General features: G+C 38.8%; 1 protein-coding gene across 2 annotated transcripts in view; it reads right to left on the reverse strand.

The window, feature by feature from the left end:
• The window catches only part of ADCY8 (adenylate cyclase 8), a 127955-nt gene that overhangs the window by 75521 nt on the left and 35085 nt on the right, over window positions 1–17349 (reverse strand). For both annotated transcript variants that reach the window (XM_063327543.1, XM_063327542.1), the window contains exon 3: window positions 2036–2166. In XM_063327543.1, coding sequence (XP_063183613.1) covers window positions 2036–2166 — 131 coding nt within the window. The remainder of the gene's footprint in view (window positions 1–2035; window positions 2167–17349) is intronic.

A 17349-nucleotide genomic window follows, 5' to 3' on the forward strand; every position in this document is an offset into this window, starting at 1 on the left:
ATGAATCTTTGTTTGGATGATTCCTTGTTCCTTCCACTGACTTCACAGGGAGCCCAGTGTGATTACTCTTTGAATTTAGGTGCATCAAATTGTGCACCTAAAGTTATGGTAGGATCTTTGTCAACAAACTAGTTGCAAACAGAGCTCTAATCTATATTTCAGCAGCCAGTGAATTTTCTAGCTGTGCAACTTTGGTTGTTCATTGTGCCGACAGTGAGCAGAAGCAAATATAGAGAAACATAGACACACACATAAAGTCTGTGGTGTGCAAGCTGTCATCCAGACCAAAGCTTGTAACAGCTCAGTACTTAGCAGCTAAAGAAAGGAACGTATTGCCTACTTTAAAAAGTAGGAACATTCAAAAAGACACATATCATGCTGGCACAGACTGGAAATAACCCAAATGAACCTCCTTAGCACTTCAAAGTCAACTAGTGCCTGGTGTTACCACCTGAGTAGCTGAAGGTCTTTCATTTCTGTTGAACGAGATCACAGTTTGAGAGTGTCCGAGAATCATTAATGTAACCAATAATAAACACAGTAATGATGAGGTGGACAATAAAATATGACTAATGATAATTCAACTAATCTTCAAACGTATGGGCTGGTAAGGGTATGGGTGACGATTAAGTAAGAGGATCACTAACTGGGTAAGGTTTTTACCAGTGAGAAAAAACAAAATTAAAAGGTAAAGCACCAAACTACCTGAAGAGGAATGCATATTAATAATAGCTTAACTTGATAAAAATAAGATTTCTACAGTTTTCATTATCAAAACAACAAAAAACCCTAACTGGATACTAATTTTGTGGATTCATATTCCGTTGACTTAGGTAGTGTTCAGCACTCAACAGTTAGAAAAAAATAGAGTGAAACCCAGTTTTGAAAAGATCTAGTCCCTGGCATCTGTACTCTAAAGCACGGAGAATTTTCATTCTAAATCTCTTTCTAGCATAAATTATGTTTCAACTTTTCACCCCTGACTATAACTCTTTCCCATTCAAACACAAGGGGACATCTTCTCCCTATTTTGATTCTCCCACAACGACACTTGCTCTGAGAATGAAATAGGGTAATGGAAGACATTTTAATTTAGTGCAATTCAAACCTTTTGTAAGGGTCCCAGATACTTTCCACCAGATTTAATAAAATAATATGTCTGAGCTACTGCAAGGCCACAGAAGCAGCAGATAATCAATTTACTCTTCTGCAGAAGTTCAAATTATGTTTATTGAACTCGTCCAGACAAAGTTATATTTGGGTTCATCAAAAGACAAAGTTCATGCTTTCCTAGCAAACCAGGTCCCATCATATCCAAGGATGTTTATTTTTCGCTTCCTTCAGTAATGGCTACTCATGCATTTGCCCTTGTGGTTTAGGACAAAATTACGGCAAATGTTATTGGCTTAGCTAAATATTCTGATGGTCAGGAACCCCAATAAAATCAGAGATTCTGTAATGCCATGGAACGGTAGCTGATCATTCTGGTGTAAATCTACAAGGAGGACTTATTTCTTTGAGTAGCAGCTGACAGGATTACCATCACCTTCCCGCTAACTAATTTCAGGAGAGACAAAATTTAGAGAGTGGAAAAAAAAAGAAAATGGAATTGTGAAAATGACAATAAGAATGAATGAAAAAGGCTACTAAGCAGAGGAGCCAGGTGATGTGTCTATGTCTTTGAGAGCATCTTACAAGTCTTTATCTCATTTCTCAGTGTGTGAGGTCAAACAGAAAGCTATGGCAGAATCTTTTCTGTGCAACCTTTCTGTTCAACCCTGACCACTTAATTAAAGTGAAAAAATACACAAATGGTCCAGCCCCTAATGTTCAGTTCAAATGGATCTTCCCAGGGCAAAGGCATCCAGCCATCCTAATGAGTAAAAGAAGGCACCAAATTGCTTATCTGCTCAGGGATTAAACAAGGGTACACTGATTTTCTAATTTAATAAAGCAACAGAAGGGAAATTCTCAAAGAAGAGACACTTAGCTGCATTTGAGACCTTAAACATTAAAGAGAGTCTCCTCCACACACCTGACATTCTCATAACGATGAATGTAGATCTTATGAAACTGGTGTTGCAAATGTTCATCTTCTACGTTGGTCATATCATTTATCATTTCCAGGACTACAAACCGTGGTAAAACAGAGAGCACCAGCCGTTCCTAAAACAAAGAGGAAACCAAAGTGTCGGTATCAGTCTGAATTAGTACTTCACAGGAAACTGATTGAATTCTGCCCTATTTAAAGAGCTGGATAACTGGCAATTTAAGATGTGACCCTCCCTTCTAAAAATTCTAGCTCAGACCATTTGTGATAATTTACATTACCAACCTGAGTCCAGAACATGGACCCTTCTCTCTCCTTCCATTCCTAGTTCTTCCCTCTAATGTTTTAAGCTTGCTTGTTGTTTACTTAAAGATCCATCCTACTTATTACCTCCATTACAAGCTTCATCACTAAACATTGCTTATAAACCTATCAAGCACTCCATTCCAGGCAGTGGTAGCTTGATTAACAGATAGAGGCCAGAGGAATTTGAAAGTCCTCAGATGCAAGTAGGATCACATTTTTATTGTTACTTATTTATCAGAACTTACATACCGTGTGTTTAGTATTCATAAACTGTATAGTTAATAATAAAGCTGGAAAACAAATAAAGCAAAAAATAGGCAGAGGAACCTGACTCCTCTTCACTAAGTGAAAAGGACAGCATTTAGACTAAGATTAGTTGTATTGTCAGAGATTAAAGACAGGGATCACCTAAGAAATGTTTTATGGGAAAGATTTAGCCATAGACTAGTTTGTATGTTAATAGGGTTACAATAGTTAACAGGAACTAAGTTTTAAAGTGGCTTGTCAATCTCAGAACCTCCTCAACAGTCTGTGGCATGGAAGTGCTTACGTAATTTTGACAAATGGGACTGGGTTTCAAAGTTCCTTGAAACTCTATATGTAATCTCAGAAATAAGCATTTATATGTGACAGTGAGGCAGGTTTCCAGGATGACTCATTTTGCTTGCAGCCCACTTAACTTCTTTTTTGTAGATCCCCCCAGACAGATCTGGGCTGAGCAGTTCTGCTGACCCAGAGCTGACCGTTCTTTTTCCCAAAGGCCTTGTACGACCTCCCTGTCCGTCCCGTAATGGACTCACGTCTGTTCACATCATACAGTAATGGCTGTACAACAGCAGCCACCAAAACAGTTCATGGAATATATAGCCTTCTCCCACTCCCAAAGGTATGTGGGACTGGGGAGAACGAGTTGTTCTGCAGATGACAGCCTATTCCTGGCCATTTAGGTCCTGAGGGAGCAGATAGGCTTTCACTTATTCATTGTATGGACATTCATGGCAGAGTGCCATCAAGAAAGAAGAAACTACTTTATTGGGATGTTTGCAAAACAGGCAGTTGGTTGCTGGTGCTTGTGGGAGTCTCCATTGCAAGGGTCCTCATGTGTCTTCAGCTAGGTCAGCAGAGTCTCCTCATATGACTGTTCTGCTCATTTCTTATAACCTGGCAGGTCCATGATCCTGTGTGACAACCCAAGTCTTACATAGTTCATCAATATTGGTATATTTTAACCACAAACTAAACATTTCTTAAATATCTAAACTACCTACAAAAGACCAGTTCCGGTTCCATAGACCATTTCTGCAAAAACAGTTTCCATTGGGTATTTACAAATGTCTTATCTATGCACAATTTAATCACTTCAGCAGCAGGAGTGACCTAGAAAAGGCCCTGGATGGGACACTCCACCCAGAATATTAATTAACACATTTAAACATATAAATGGGGCTAGACAAAGCAGGAGTTGCATGTGGGAATTTCTAGAACTGCCCCAAATTCCCAGCTCCTGTGAGAGTCCATCAATGTTTAATTGTGAAGTTTCAGTCAATCTCCTGCTTTCAGGGTGGTTTCAAGTTAGTAATCTGTATATATTAGTGTACATACACATTGTACATATACAATTAGTTTTCCTGTGTAAGTATACACATACGTGTACATATATTTGTGTATATATACACAAAAGTGCTGCTTTCCATCCCCTGTCATAATACAACTACTAACCACATTTAAGTAGGGCCAGGCAAGCTCTCAAAAGATTATTAAATTCTTTCATGACAGCACTAGATCATCCCCTGAGAGATTTCACAACATCCCTGTTGCAGTGGCTCATCAGTTTGACAGCTCTGGCAGATTTTGCAAGTATCCCACCCAAATCTGCTTCTCTGCAAATTAAGCTTTCTTTTTATCCTTTCAAAGTAGGTATGGATAATCATTGATTGCCTCTTCCCTGTAACAATTTTTCTGTACTGAAATACTGTTATTGTGTCCTCTTGCCCTCAGTCCTTTTCTAGATTAACCAGATTTCCCCAGTATTGGGATATATCGCTCCAAATCACTCTGAGGCAAAGCTAGCAGTTTTTCACTGAACTGGCTCCAAATTATTAACCATCTTTTGCTTTATGGGATTGCGAAGAGTGAAATGTTATTGAACTAAAGAAGATAATGTCAGTTCTGTGAGCTACTTATCACCAAATTTCAGATGACATTTTGGGGGATACAAAAGGTCTAGGGAAAGCCAGATGTGAACTTCCAAATCAGACACATATGGAGACTGTAAAGAGGTGGAAGACACCAATGAAGACTACTCTTCCAGGCAATGCCCACGGAGGAACCACAGTGCAGTGGGAAACTCTTCCTGTATTTTCAAAGCAGTGTAATGGTACTACTGTGGAGAAAGCACTTACTTAGTACTGAGCCATATTGGGGGTGTGGAGGCGGTTTCCAGACTAACTCTTCCCTTTTATACTTAGGAAAGGCAACTACCCTTTCTCCATCCCACTCCACCTCATCCATCACGCTTTCAGAAAGGCCCTTTGCAAGTTTGGGAATTGAGAGCAGTGTTGAACTTGGACACAACGTGGGAACATTCACCCCAACACTTGTAGGAGGCAATATCATTTCTAACTTACGACTTTTACAGTGAAGATCATGAAGAATTCCTGCTCTGAGCGCCTTAGTAGTTAGTAAACAATCCTCAGCTACCATGAAAACACATTGTGGCTAAACACCCTCATTTGTCTAGATGGCAGCCCCAGCTGAGGTGAACTGTACTTTTACTTAAGAAGGCAAAACACATGCTGCTATTAGCTTCTGCCGGAGCCGAGGTGTGTAACACTCCATCCTGAGATGGCAGCTTTCTCCTGGGCTCCTGCCTGCATAGCATGCTAACGTGGAAGATGAGAGAATGGAGACAATACTAATCTTAAACCCACCTGTCCTGCAAACCTTTACTAAATCAAGGGCTGCCTTCAGGAGGGAGAGAAAAACAATGATGTGAGGCAGTGATAGTTGATATATCTATAGAGCAGGCAGTGAGCTATCACGCAATGAGCTCATCCTTTATTCTGGTAAAAAACCCAGCTCAGACCTTCTGTTTCCCCATACAGGTTGTACTAATTGTAGCACATCTGCATTGTCTTGATTTTTTTCCATTCTTCCCACCTGGGAATTCGACTATCCTTCACTCTTCTTCTGATGTGACAACACTGGGTGTGGTGCTTGTGATAGCAAGAAGAAAACCAGTCCCTCAGGAGGTCCTTTACACTCCTGAAAACCCAGGTTTTCAAAGGAATGCCTAGCCCTAAGGTAGCTCCAGTCTCAAGAAAATGTCCCATGGCATCTTAAGATGGCATGTTTGGGAACGGCTGGTGATTGATACTCCAGGAACCAGAAATATTTTTGATATTTTGCATTGTTCAGCCTCCTATAACAGAAGGCACTTAGGCTGTATATTCTCCTATTTCTTCACTATTAAGATACATTTCTTAATATGACGATACAATAAATCTATCCTTCAAATAAATCAGATCAGTCTTTCAAGAAGCCATATGATTAAAGGGTTCAATGGGTTCCTGTGAAGATACTTTCACAATAGCACAAAATCCTTTCACTGTGAAAAGAAATATGTTATTTCCTACCTTATCCTTGTAGGAAGACAAATAAGAATACAAATTCAAAAAGAAAAGAAGATAAAAGAAAGAAAAGAAGATAAAAGAAAGAAAACAAACAGAAATCCTGGTTATTATTGAACTGCTTATGAAATCTGTGATCAGAGAACATAAAAAGAGGCCATTTCATCATAGACATATGGCTAAAATGGAGAATATACTTTTTTAACAACAGGAAAACCTTATACTCCTTGTTTGCATTCACTGAAGAAGGTATCAAGCAATGGTTCTAGAATATTTATTTAAAATAAAACATAGTTCACTTGACACATGCACACTAAGCCAAGAAAAATTTGCCCAGCACATTCAATATCTTACCCTTCATGCTACTCATTAAGGTAAGTTAAACGTTCTTGGCTGCACATAAGATCTGGCAATGACCCATAAAACCAGAGGTTAATTAGTATGCCTCTGCTGCAGTTTTCCTCTATTAATACTGTAGCACGTGAAGAGCTCTTATCAGGATCACAATCGAAAGTGCATATACAGCTCATGTCACTGTTCTGTATTACGTATGTCATGCTACAGAGGAACACTACAAGAAAAAGATCGTGTAAGTGTTTGTATCTATATATATTTTTATGAGGCACTCCAACCACTAGTCGATTCTCTGGTACTGACACATTTAAAGGACAGAAAATTCTTCCCTCTACAGGCATCAGCTGTCTTTTGCTGTTCCAAGCTGCTCTTATACCACGCCAGACTGACAGGATGGTAGGGACGCTGAACCAGGCCTCTTCCAGAAATCAGACACTAGTGTAGATCATGCCCATCCTTTCTTTTCCTACGGCTGATGCTAATATTCTATGGACCAGGATGTGTCCCTCTTGACAGGCCTTTCACATCATTTTGCTTCAATCCAGCAGTGAAAAAAGATTTTCAGTTATCTAAGAATGAGTGTCAAGTCATTGTACCCTTGATATAAGGGTCCTTGCCACATAACTCCCCTTTTAACTAGTTAAATTCCCATTTCACAGATTTAGATACTGTGGCACAGAAGAACAGTGCAAATGTGCAAAAGAGCAGTAGCAGATCACAAGGAAAAAAACAAAAATTTTTATAGTCTTCTGTTCCTTACTATATGCACGATGAAAGAGGCCTTATATTTCTTGTCAGTCTCTCCTAGAAGGCATACTCAGAAAGGGAGGGAAAGACATGAGGAAAAAATACCTTCTCTTTTTCAGAGAAAGGCCTAATAAGGAAGTGTCATGATCTCTAGGGTGAAGGAAACTACTTTATCCATCTTTGTTGAAAGCTTGCTAGTTGAGCAATTGGCAAAGTGGAGACAATTCAAAGGTGAGCAGCAGTAGTGGTAAGTGGTTCGAAAAGGAAGAGAGATATATTTGTTCAAGAGAAAAGACGTAGAAGAAAGAAGATAGCAACAAAGGGATGTTATAAAAGAGACTGTGATATATTCTCCTGCTAACCATTCATGACATGAATCAGCCCTAGTCTTTAAGACGGAGCAGTCAAAGTTTAGGGTAAATAAATGAAAAAAGAACCTTTAACCAAAAGAATAACCAAATAAAAGAAAAAAGACCAGTAGAAATCATTGAATGGAACAAACGGATGGTAGAATTCAGGTCTGGATTCAGACACCTGAATTTTGGTGACTACAGTGTAGGTCACTCTCCAGTGAGCCTGGTGAGATACTTAACAAATCAGATGTGTCTACCTCGGTGCCACTGCAGGTCTCTCTGGGCCCCATTGTCTGTATTGACTAGGTCTCAGCTGGCTGTATTGGCAGCTCAAAGGTGTGAAGAGCATGTAGTCACCTAATTTAGGGTTTAGACCTCACTCCTACCCAATCTACTCCTTCAGAAAATTTTGAAACAGTGAAATAAATCCTGCAGTGGAAAAGCAAATTAACTTCATGAGTCACATGTCTGTTTAAAGTCCCAAGACTGTAACACTGTTGCTTTCTCTAATGCCCACTTCTCCCTTTATGCATCTGCAATAGTCATTCTTTGTTGAATAACTTTTCTGTGGTCCATGTGCACTGATCCCCTGTGTCTCTCGTACTGAAATCAGGGGGTATCAACAGTGCTTACAACTACACAAATGTAGCTAGGCACATTCATGGAAAAGTGTGAACGTGGCCCTGATTAGTAAATAACAACCTTTGGAACATTTTTTTTTTTGAGAAGAGATAATTAACCAGCACACAAGGTCTCAGTCCTGTGAATAAAAACTGAACTGGAGACCTTTCCACTGGTGCTGATCAAAGAAAACAAAATACCAACAAGCACAAAACATCAACAAGCAACCTGGGGCCTGCAGGATGTTGCCAAGAGGAAGGTCAAACTCCCCAAGGTTTCCCTGCTGATCATGTGAGGGCATCACCCCTGCGGGGTCTGCTGTCTGTATAACCTCCCTGCACCGACTCCCCTTAGATGGTTACACGGCAAATGACAGAATGCTGCCTACACTGACCTGGGATTTTCCTTTGTTTCTCAACATCTTTATCAGGGTTGGCTTTGCCAAGGGATAAAAGTCCCCTCTTGAATGACAGTTTGATTTAGGTTTTGTTCTTCTTCCTCTACACATACATTCAAGATGGGTGAACTTACGTGTATCTTGTGTGAGGAAGTCTTTGGATCAGGGAACAAGTTGCTTAAGGCTGTTCCCAAGACGCTTCTGTTAAATTGGAGTGGACATACCCCAGAAATGTTTAACTTGACAGAGACTCCAGAGAAACTACTCCACAATTTTCATCTTGATTTTTAAGAATCGTTTTGCTAGAACCATTAAGCTTGGCTTTAACAACATTCCCAATTCATACCATAGAAGCTTTATTGTTTCAAGCACTGAACTTGAAAGCATGAGAAAAGGCCTGATCGGAGCCATGGCTTTAGGCTTGCTGGAGTACAAGAGCTTTTGTTATGTTTAGGAGAAGTAGATAAAAATGGTATTGTTTTCTACTGAAAAACTGACAATGATCAGAATAGATGTAATTATTGTAGATGCCACTCTAGAAAATGGGAATTAGCAACTCTCATTATGATGAACAGCTCTAAAGAGAAATTTCTTCATTGCTATGTAGTACGCAATGGACGGTCTATTTGCAGCTGTACGTTCTTCTGCATTATCTAGACAATGGCAGGTAATTAATAATATTGAAGGAACTGAAATATCTAATATGTTAAGACTTGTGGGGTTATGAGGTTGCCTGTTAACTTTTACTACTTACTGTGTCAATATGCAATACGAGCTAGATCAGCTTTCTTTTATTTGAATTCAGGCAGTTACCATTCCCAGTCATCCCATCCTTGGCTGCATGTTCCATTTAGGCATCTGCTGTTCTCAAAGAAAAACAATGCCAGATCACACAGGAGGTTTTGGAGTCTCCTTTTGTTTAGCTGTTGGCTGTGAAACATAGTTAGAATCTCATCCAAACTGATAACCCAGTGTTTTTGAGAGTCATGACTTTTTATAATGGTATCTAATTAGTTTTAATCAAAAAGTATTATAAAGTTCATGGTAATGCAAGAAGGAAAAAGCTTTTTCCACACACTTCTTGTCGGAAGGACATTTTATCCAATTGTTTCCTCAATACTATTGTCCGTAACAGCCTGTAGCACATGCTGAAGGGAAGGACTGCAAGATACTGCTGGTCCTTTGCTTTGCTTGGATGATGAATGGTTTGAAGATTCTAATACCTGAAGCCACATTACAAAGTCTTGGCAGAGCTTGATGATTAAGAGTCTATTGCCAGGTGTCAAAGGAGGTTCCTTTCTCATCAGCCAGTTGGTTACGTGAGAATATAGCAATCTTAATGCCTGCTTGCCCTGTGCTCCCCGAGCTGTAGAAGGCTGATTCTAGGGCTGCCAGTTTGTATTTTCATGCCTTCCCAGTATCATTTTGGCTTCATAAACACTTAGCTCATCCTGCAACATGCTGGGAAGTGGTGGAACAACCCTCCCTGTCAATTCTTTTTTGGCATGGTACCTGTTACTGCTGCTGCGTGTAACTTTTATGTGAAAAATTGTATTCACCTATAAAATACTTACAAAAATATTTATAAAACTATTTTTCAAAGTAACACAATTAATCATGAAACTAAGTGCAGCTGATCCTTACACTGTATGTCAGAAGCTCAATGAATCAACTCACTGAAAGACCACATGATCACCACTAATTTCCCATACCAAAGGAGTGATTGGGAGCATGTGTCTGGGGACAAAGGCTGCAGTGGCCACCTGTTAGATCTGCTAGGCTACATCACGACGCAATCTCCTGACACTGCTTTGTCATTTGAGCTATCTCTTAGCTTAGACAAGAGGAACTACAGTGCCAGTGTCAATATTGAGTACGAGCAATGGTTAACAATCCCAGATCCTCTGGATCTTCACATGTGATTTTCTACCTCTTGAATGAAGAGCGCGTTATAATTACATTGCGTGGTGAAACCCAACCATGTAACAAAGACATGCGGTGAAAAGCGGGAGTTACGAAACAGCTTGTATTACCACCCTGCCTTGTTGACATGAACATTTACGCTTACAAGTGGTGCTGTCCAGCCCCACAGTAATCCATTAGACATATCTAATACATGGAAAGGCAAATTTTATGGCTGTGTAATTTTGTTTCTTCCGAATCTCATGATGATTTTTTTTTATTTATTTATTCTCTATTAAACAATTGTAGAGAACAAAAATATCCAGAAGAAAAACATTTATATGGAAATAAGACACATATCTCAACAAAAAGTATTGCACTGTCTTCTAGTGTTTTGACTTCCACAAATTCCAGTTAGTTTGGAAGGATGGAGCCATACCTTAAGAACAAGAGAAAGATAGCTACATCTACTGGAGGCTGATTCCGTAATGGCATAACCTTAAGCCATTCCTTATTTTACAGGAATAGAAAATGAGATCAATACAGCTCCTACAATTCAGTTTCGTTCTAAAATATCAGAATAGCCCCATCTGACTTTAATGTCTGTAGTGTTATGCCCCGGTACACCTTCATTTCTCTAGGACTCCTTTGACTTGTCTGCTCTTGAATCTTCATGTAATTGTTCTACTTTCTTTTTCTACTTTCTGTTCATTTAGATGTTCATTTTTCCATTTTGTCACTTTTTTGCTGTTTTAGAAACTACTAGGCAATTTCAGCAAAATATACATTTCTCAACAGTACTAGTTATTGCAGCTAATGACATGGAAAATGGCAGGAAGAAAATTCACATGCCATTTATTTTTCAGCTTTATAGGACTGTAGAATAAGATATAAAAGAGCTAGGAGGTCAAATCAAGGAATACACCTTGTCAGAGACTTACAAAATTTCAATACTAAACAGCACAAGCTGGATGAAACCTCCTCTGGGAAGTTTCTATAGCTGGGAGTAATGGTCACTTTCTGAAAATCAAATCCCTTTTAATAGGCTTGTAAGTTGGTACTTAAATACTGACGGTGTGAAAGACCTTCAGCCTTTTCATAAATGTTAATCCAAAATTTTTATTTCACCTTAAATTATCTCAGCAATGGCATCAGTGACTTGACTCTGGCTAGCTTCAAGTTGGTACTGCTCACAGTCAGATAATTTAAAACTGTTATCTGGACCACAGAGTCTCTATTAATTGTGAAGCTTGTAAGGACGTTTTTAGAGTACTCCTACATTCATTTCAGGGTACGAAGGAAAGTTGGTATAAACCTTCTTTAGTACCCTAAAAGTTCTGATCCTGAACAAGAAAGAAAAATGACCTTAAAATGATTAAGTATATTCAGAGCTCAGGAAAGGTACTAGTCTGATGAATTTGGAGCCTGGAATTCTTTATTTAAGCAGAGATGACTGTACTGCAGACCAGCTGGCAGAAGTGTCTCATCGCTGTCAGGGATTGAAACTATTTCATTCCCCTTCCACATTTCACCTTTGTCCACTTCCCTGAGACAATCAGCAAGGGTCGCTAGTCAGTGGAAGCTGTGATAATGGCTTTTTTTTTTTATTAGACACCTCTCTCTTTAGCAAGGGGCTGAGAACATGGGAGGCACAGGTCACCAAAGCCTGATCAACGAGCTATCAGTCCTGTTCACTATCGACCAGCACAGCATTTGAACAGCCTGGTTTATAGATGAAAAAAAAAATACAGATTTTCAGAAAGTAGTTTTATCACTAGTGAATCCTACTAGGGAGGGGAAATAGAGGTTTCCTTCTCACCTATTTCTTCTAGGGAAAGTTCCCATGCCTGAAGTCCTGAGACTCTTTGGGATTATGTTTCCCCTGTATAAATTGCAGTTCAGGGCCTGATTCCCATCTCTCCAGCACTGGCTGTAAATCTCGCTATTCTGTTTGAGTCCATGTGACTACTCCAGATTTGCAAAGAATGAGAGAGAGGGCAGAGGATGATTTTTATCTTCATTTTATCTGATTTCTACTTGAAGGCAAAATGTGGGGGTCATGCTCTGATGACGAGAAACGAACATCAGCAGCAAATGTGAAGGAACAACATCTAAAATCTGACATGCAAAATGTTGTGTTTCCTACTGCAAGTTGGTCGAGCAGATGGGGTGTTTTGAGACAAGAAGACGCAGAAAATATATATGTTGGTCCTGTGATGTGTTCCCTGGTACCTACAAAAGCATAAGTGCATGTAAAGATTGCTTCTCCCCACCCCAATAAGGAGGAAAGTCTGTCAATGGACTTAGGAAACTGGTCACCTACTGAATCACAATATGTGTATGGATTGTGAAGAATATACATATTCCTTCGCTTGTTGAATTAACTAGTGTGTTATACTTTGAGTTTGATCCTCCAAGTACCAAAGGAGCAATGCTGAGAACAAATTCCTATTGGGATTGTGGTTCTTTAAAGAAAGGCACCAAGATTAAAAAAGTTTTGATAACTGTGAAACATTTCTGAGCACCTCACATTCAACAGATTGTTTCCTATAAAGAAAAAAGCTGACTAACATGCAATATCTAACCAGAGGTTTACACAGAATTTTTAATTGTGAATTTATTATTTGCCCTTTAAAAATAAAACCTCAATTATTTTGATTATGCTTTTTATTTATGAAGCATTTTAAACTGCTTTTGTAATGAAAAAGAAAAGGTCATGTGGTCTCTAAAATTCAGATTACTCTTTTTTTTAAAGCAAATCTGTACTTTATCCTCATACCAATTTAGAGGGATTTTCATATTCTTAACACCAATATGAAAAAGATGACTTTATAGTGTTTAACCCTCTTAAAGTGTCCTTTTCAATCCCAGTCCAATCTGCTCTTACTTTAGAGGTTGCAAAGTCCTGATAGTTGATTAAAATCTAGATCTGTAAGAGCTTGATAAAACCTGCACAACATGTAAGCTTCTTTAAAAAAAAAACACACAACACAACAGAGTTCATCAATCTCCAGAGAGCTTCTTAAAGCTGTGGGAAATAGAGATTGTTGCAGAGTAAAGTGCAAAAAAAATCCTCTGGAAGTAGAGGTAGAAAGGAAACAAATGGTCAAACAGAACAGCTTTCTAATGGAAAAAGAGATTAAGATAGGATTACAGTTTTTCCATGGATAACAGGCAGAAGAGACTAAATATGCCAACAGCAGACTGTTCTGAAGACTAAGGGGTGTCTTCTCCTTCTACAGCCCTCGTATCCACACTGGAAAAATATAATGTGTGTTCATACCCAGGAAACAAAACAGCCCTGTTCTCACCCAGACAAATGGTTCTTTAGGGTGGTTAAGCTCAAATCCTTTGTGGAAATCAAATGAAATATTATCCAAACTGCTTTAAGTTTCAAAATTAGCTTTAATTGAATTTGTGGAGTCCCCTATGAGAAAGGGATTAGCTGGAAAGTAGGTGTCCGGTAAGCCAGTGGCAGGACTTGCCAGGAGGAAATGTCTGCTAGCGTGTTCTCATAGATGACTCTTCTCATTAGACCGTTTAATGAAGGAAAGGGTTTTCTTCTTGTTTCCCACTAATCTGACCAAACCCATAATTATGACTGCAGATGCCTGTCTTCAACCCACCTTTATTGGAAGCATCCCCAGGAGCCAGGTGGGTCAGGTATGATGTCAGCCTGGACCTTCTCGCCTGAGCACTCCTTGCAAAACAAGAGTCAGACACTGGTTTTTCCCTACCAACTCTCTGTCTTAATCATTCCTTCTTCTAGCCTTCACCTCCGTCTTCTCTGCCAGTGTGCTAGACACCCAAGAAAATATTCATAAGGCTTAGGGAAGACACTGAGAAGTTTTATTTCCATATAAGAGGACCTTCCCTTGGTGGAATTTGAGATGATGCCTGTGGAGAAAAGCACCTGCTTGCTAAAGACCGTGTTGGAGGGGGATGTGAAAAATACAGCTAAAGATACTAGTGCATTGTGGCTTTAGTACCTTCTAGCACTGGCTAACTCCACTGAAACTGCACAAATGTAGGGCTAAAATAGAATAATTTTCTCTATTTGGCTTCTCAGAGCTTAAAAACTGGAGGATTTCTTTCTGCTTTGAGTCTTAGTCCCTCCCAGTAGCTTCGCACAGCAGTGGCAGTGCAGCTTTGCTGTGAGCTCTGCGCAGCAGGTAGGGAGTTTTCTTTTCATGAATGATGCAGAAGCTGCTACAGTGAGAACAAGAACAAACACCTCACCAGAGGATGAATATAAGCATCACACAGATCTGGACCGATTTCACCTGTCATCTCAAACAACTGCAGAGAAGATCCCTCTTTCATAAGATGCCATCAGGTGCTCTAAATCTACCAGAAATAATGCAAATAAAATGTTTCAGAGAGTATTTATGTTTTTTGGGTTTTTGTTTTTGTACACTAGTCCAACCCACAGATTATTCATGTTAGCAGGATACAGTCCTACAGCTTTGCTTAGATTGAAAGCGGCCTCCCTCCCATATTTCCCTATTGCTTTGTCTGGGCTTCATTTGTCTCATTCGTCTAGAGAGGTCTTGGATGGAGAGTAGAAGTGTGGCCATCACATAAGAGAAGCCTCTTAATTATGAGTAAAATGACTTTTCTCTGAATAGTGGTCCTGTAAGGTTGTGGTCTTATTACAAGATAAGAGGTAAATGCTGGGCTGATTTTTAAAGCTATTTATCTACTTCTGTGCTGTTCCCTTCCAAGTCATTTTAAGCCTCCATTTCCAGCTTCAGTCATAAGAAATTTTTTTAAGTCAAATATTAACCTCCCTGCACAATAATTGTTTTCAGATATGTAAAACGTGGCATATCTATGTGTGGTGGAGAGACAAAGTTGTCAGAGAGACTCTTTATAATTGAATGGTTATATTTGAGGGTTTAAAATGTTAGACAAATTTCAAGTAGAGGTGAGTTGCTGGAGAAAGAGCAGCTGAGGACACCAGAGATACATTATAAATTCAGTTCTTCATAAAGTCATCATTTCAATATGTGTCTGGATTTAATATGTCATTCATTTAAAACTTAGGGATTTTGTATGATGAGAAATAAAAATGAAAATGAAATTTAATTCAGGTTACTGCTCTTCTTTGAGGGCAATTTCACAGCATGTTCACAATGAGGGAAATGACATATTCCTTGTTTTTGAAAGTTTTGCAGTAGCTAATTAAGAAAGTAAGCTATACTTTCTATTTTCATTGCCCAGATACGATGAAAGCAGAATTACCTGCTGTGTTCTTACAATAAAATCAAGGTAAAAAGGAAGACAGTGTTTTTGAAGTGGTTATGAACAAAGTACAGCACTGGGTGCCAACCTTTTTGAAAAACATAGATATTAAATCACAATATTGACCTAAAATTTCAAACAGATAGTGGAAAATGATGATATTCTTGGAACAAAATGGACTTAAGAAAACTGAGAACCTCATGTTTGTTGTTTATTCATAATTGCGATGTGTTGAAAACAAAACTGGAGGACATTGTGTGGCTGCCATTTCTGGTTGGTTGATATAAGCGCATATATTAAGCACAAGTGGCTAACTACATTTCATTAGAAAATATTTAAATTAATGATTTTATCAATAACTGGTAAACTGAGATTTTTTTTATAACATATTATTTTGTCTGTGCTACCTTCTCTGTCTTGCTTCTCTGACATTTCTATCTTTCTATGATAGTTTTTCTGGTACTCATCAGCAGTGGAGTCCCATTTAACTAAGACAAGCTCTGCAATGTTTTAGATCTTCACCAAAATTATAGTTTTGTAATGAAAATTGGGAAAAACGTAGACACAGAGGTTTCCTCAGTTTCACAGAGTTCTGGGATTTCCAAATGGTGTCACAAAGACAATACCATACAGTTAAGTGCATAAGCAACATTGACAGTGACTGCTGGAGTAATTCTCCTTTGTATCCACAGTACTGTTCACTTTATTGGCAGAGTGATTAGAGTTAGAAAATTCATTGTAATCGAAAATGTTGATAGGTACTTGTTAACAATGCCAGGTGCTTAAAAAATAAAAATTTAAAATTTAGATCCTTGATGAAGTAGTCACTTTTGAAAATACAACTAAAACTCCTAACTTTCTGAAATACTTCTGAAAATTTTACTCAAGAGTCGTGTTGAGAGTAAATGGTGATGGGGAAGGAAGGATGAAAAAAGATGTAGGAGCTTAATTGCATAGTTTTGGAAACACAGAAACTGGAAATTAAGTCACTCAAAGGGTTTGAAAAACTTTGGCCAAGCTCCCTAAAGTCTTTTCCATCACAGGGGTCTGCACTTTGCCCTCTTCCTTCCTGTGCAGTAAGAGAATGAATTGCAATTAGTGTAAAAGCTGAACTTGCATCTGACAATGAACCAATGGAGCTAATTCAGATTTACGGATATTCATCTGAGACCGTAATACGGCATACAGACATTTCGACAGAGCCAAATGGCTTTGACTGTCAAACTGGAAAACCCCATAGCAATACTGAAATAGAGCAAGGAGTCCTTAAACCCTGAAAACCCTGCCGAAGGAAGAGATCATAGACTGCTGGAAAATAACAACATCTGTGAAACAAACTATCACATCCAAGTGTCCAAATTTCAGCTCAGAGTAGCATAAACAACAACAACAAAAAGATTCTTTTCCCCTTAGTGGGATTTTGGTGTTTTCGCCTTCTATTTTCGTTGTACTCTACAACAACGTATGATGGCAAATGAGTGAATGAAACTGCTTTCACTGAAAAAAATTCAGCTCATCTATATGAAATTCATCAGGAAATACAGAATCATCTCTTGCTTTGCACCACAAGACACCAGCTGACAGAAATTTTATATTTGTATTCCAGAAAATCTGCACTCATTAGGGGATTCTTAAAAATCTATGAGGCCCAAAAAGATCCTTACTTATTAGTATTATTGTTTCCTTGTACAGCCCCACATGTCTGATGGTACTTCTTGCTTGCCTCTAAAACATAGATTATACAAA

The sequence above is a fragment of the Chroicocephalus ridibundus genome, chromosome 2 (assembly GCF_963924245.1).
Source record: "Chroicocephalus ridibundus chromosome 2, bChrRid1.1, whole genome shotgun sequence".
In the NCBI taxonomy this organism is placed as follows: Eukaryota; Metazoa; Chordata; class Aves; order Charadriiformes; family Laridae; genus Chroicocephalus; species Chroicocephalus ridibundus.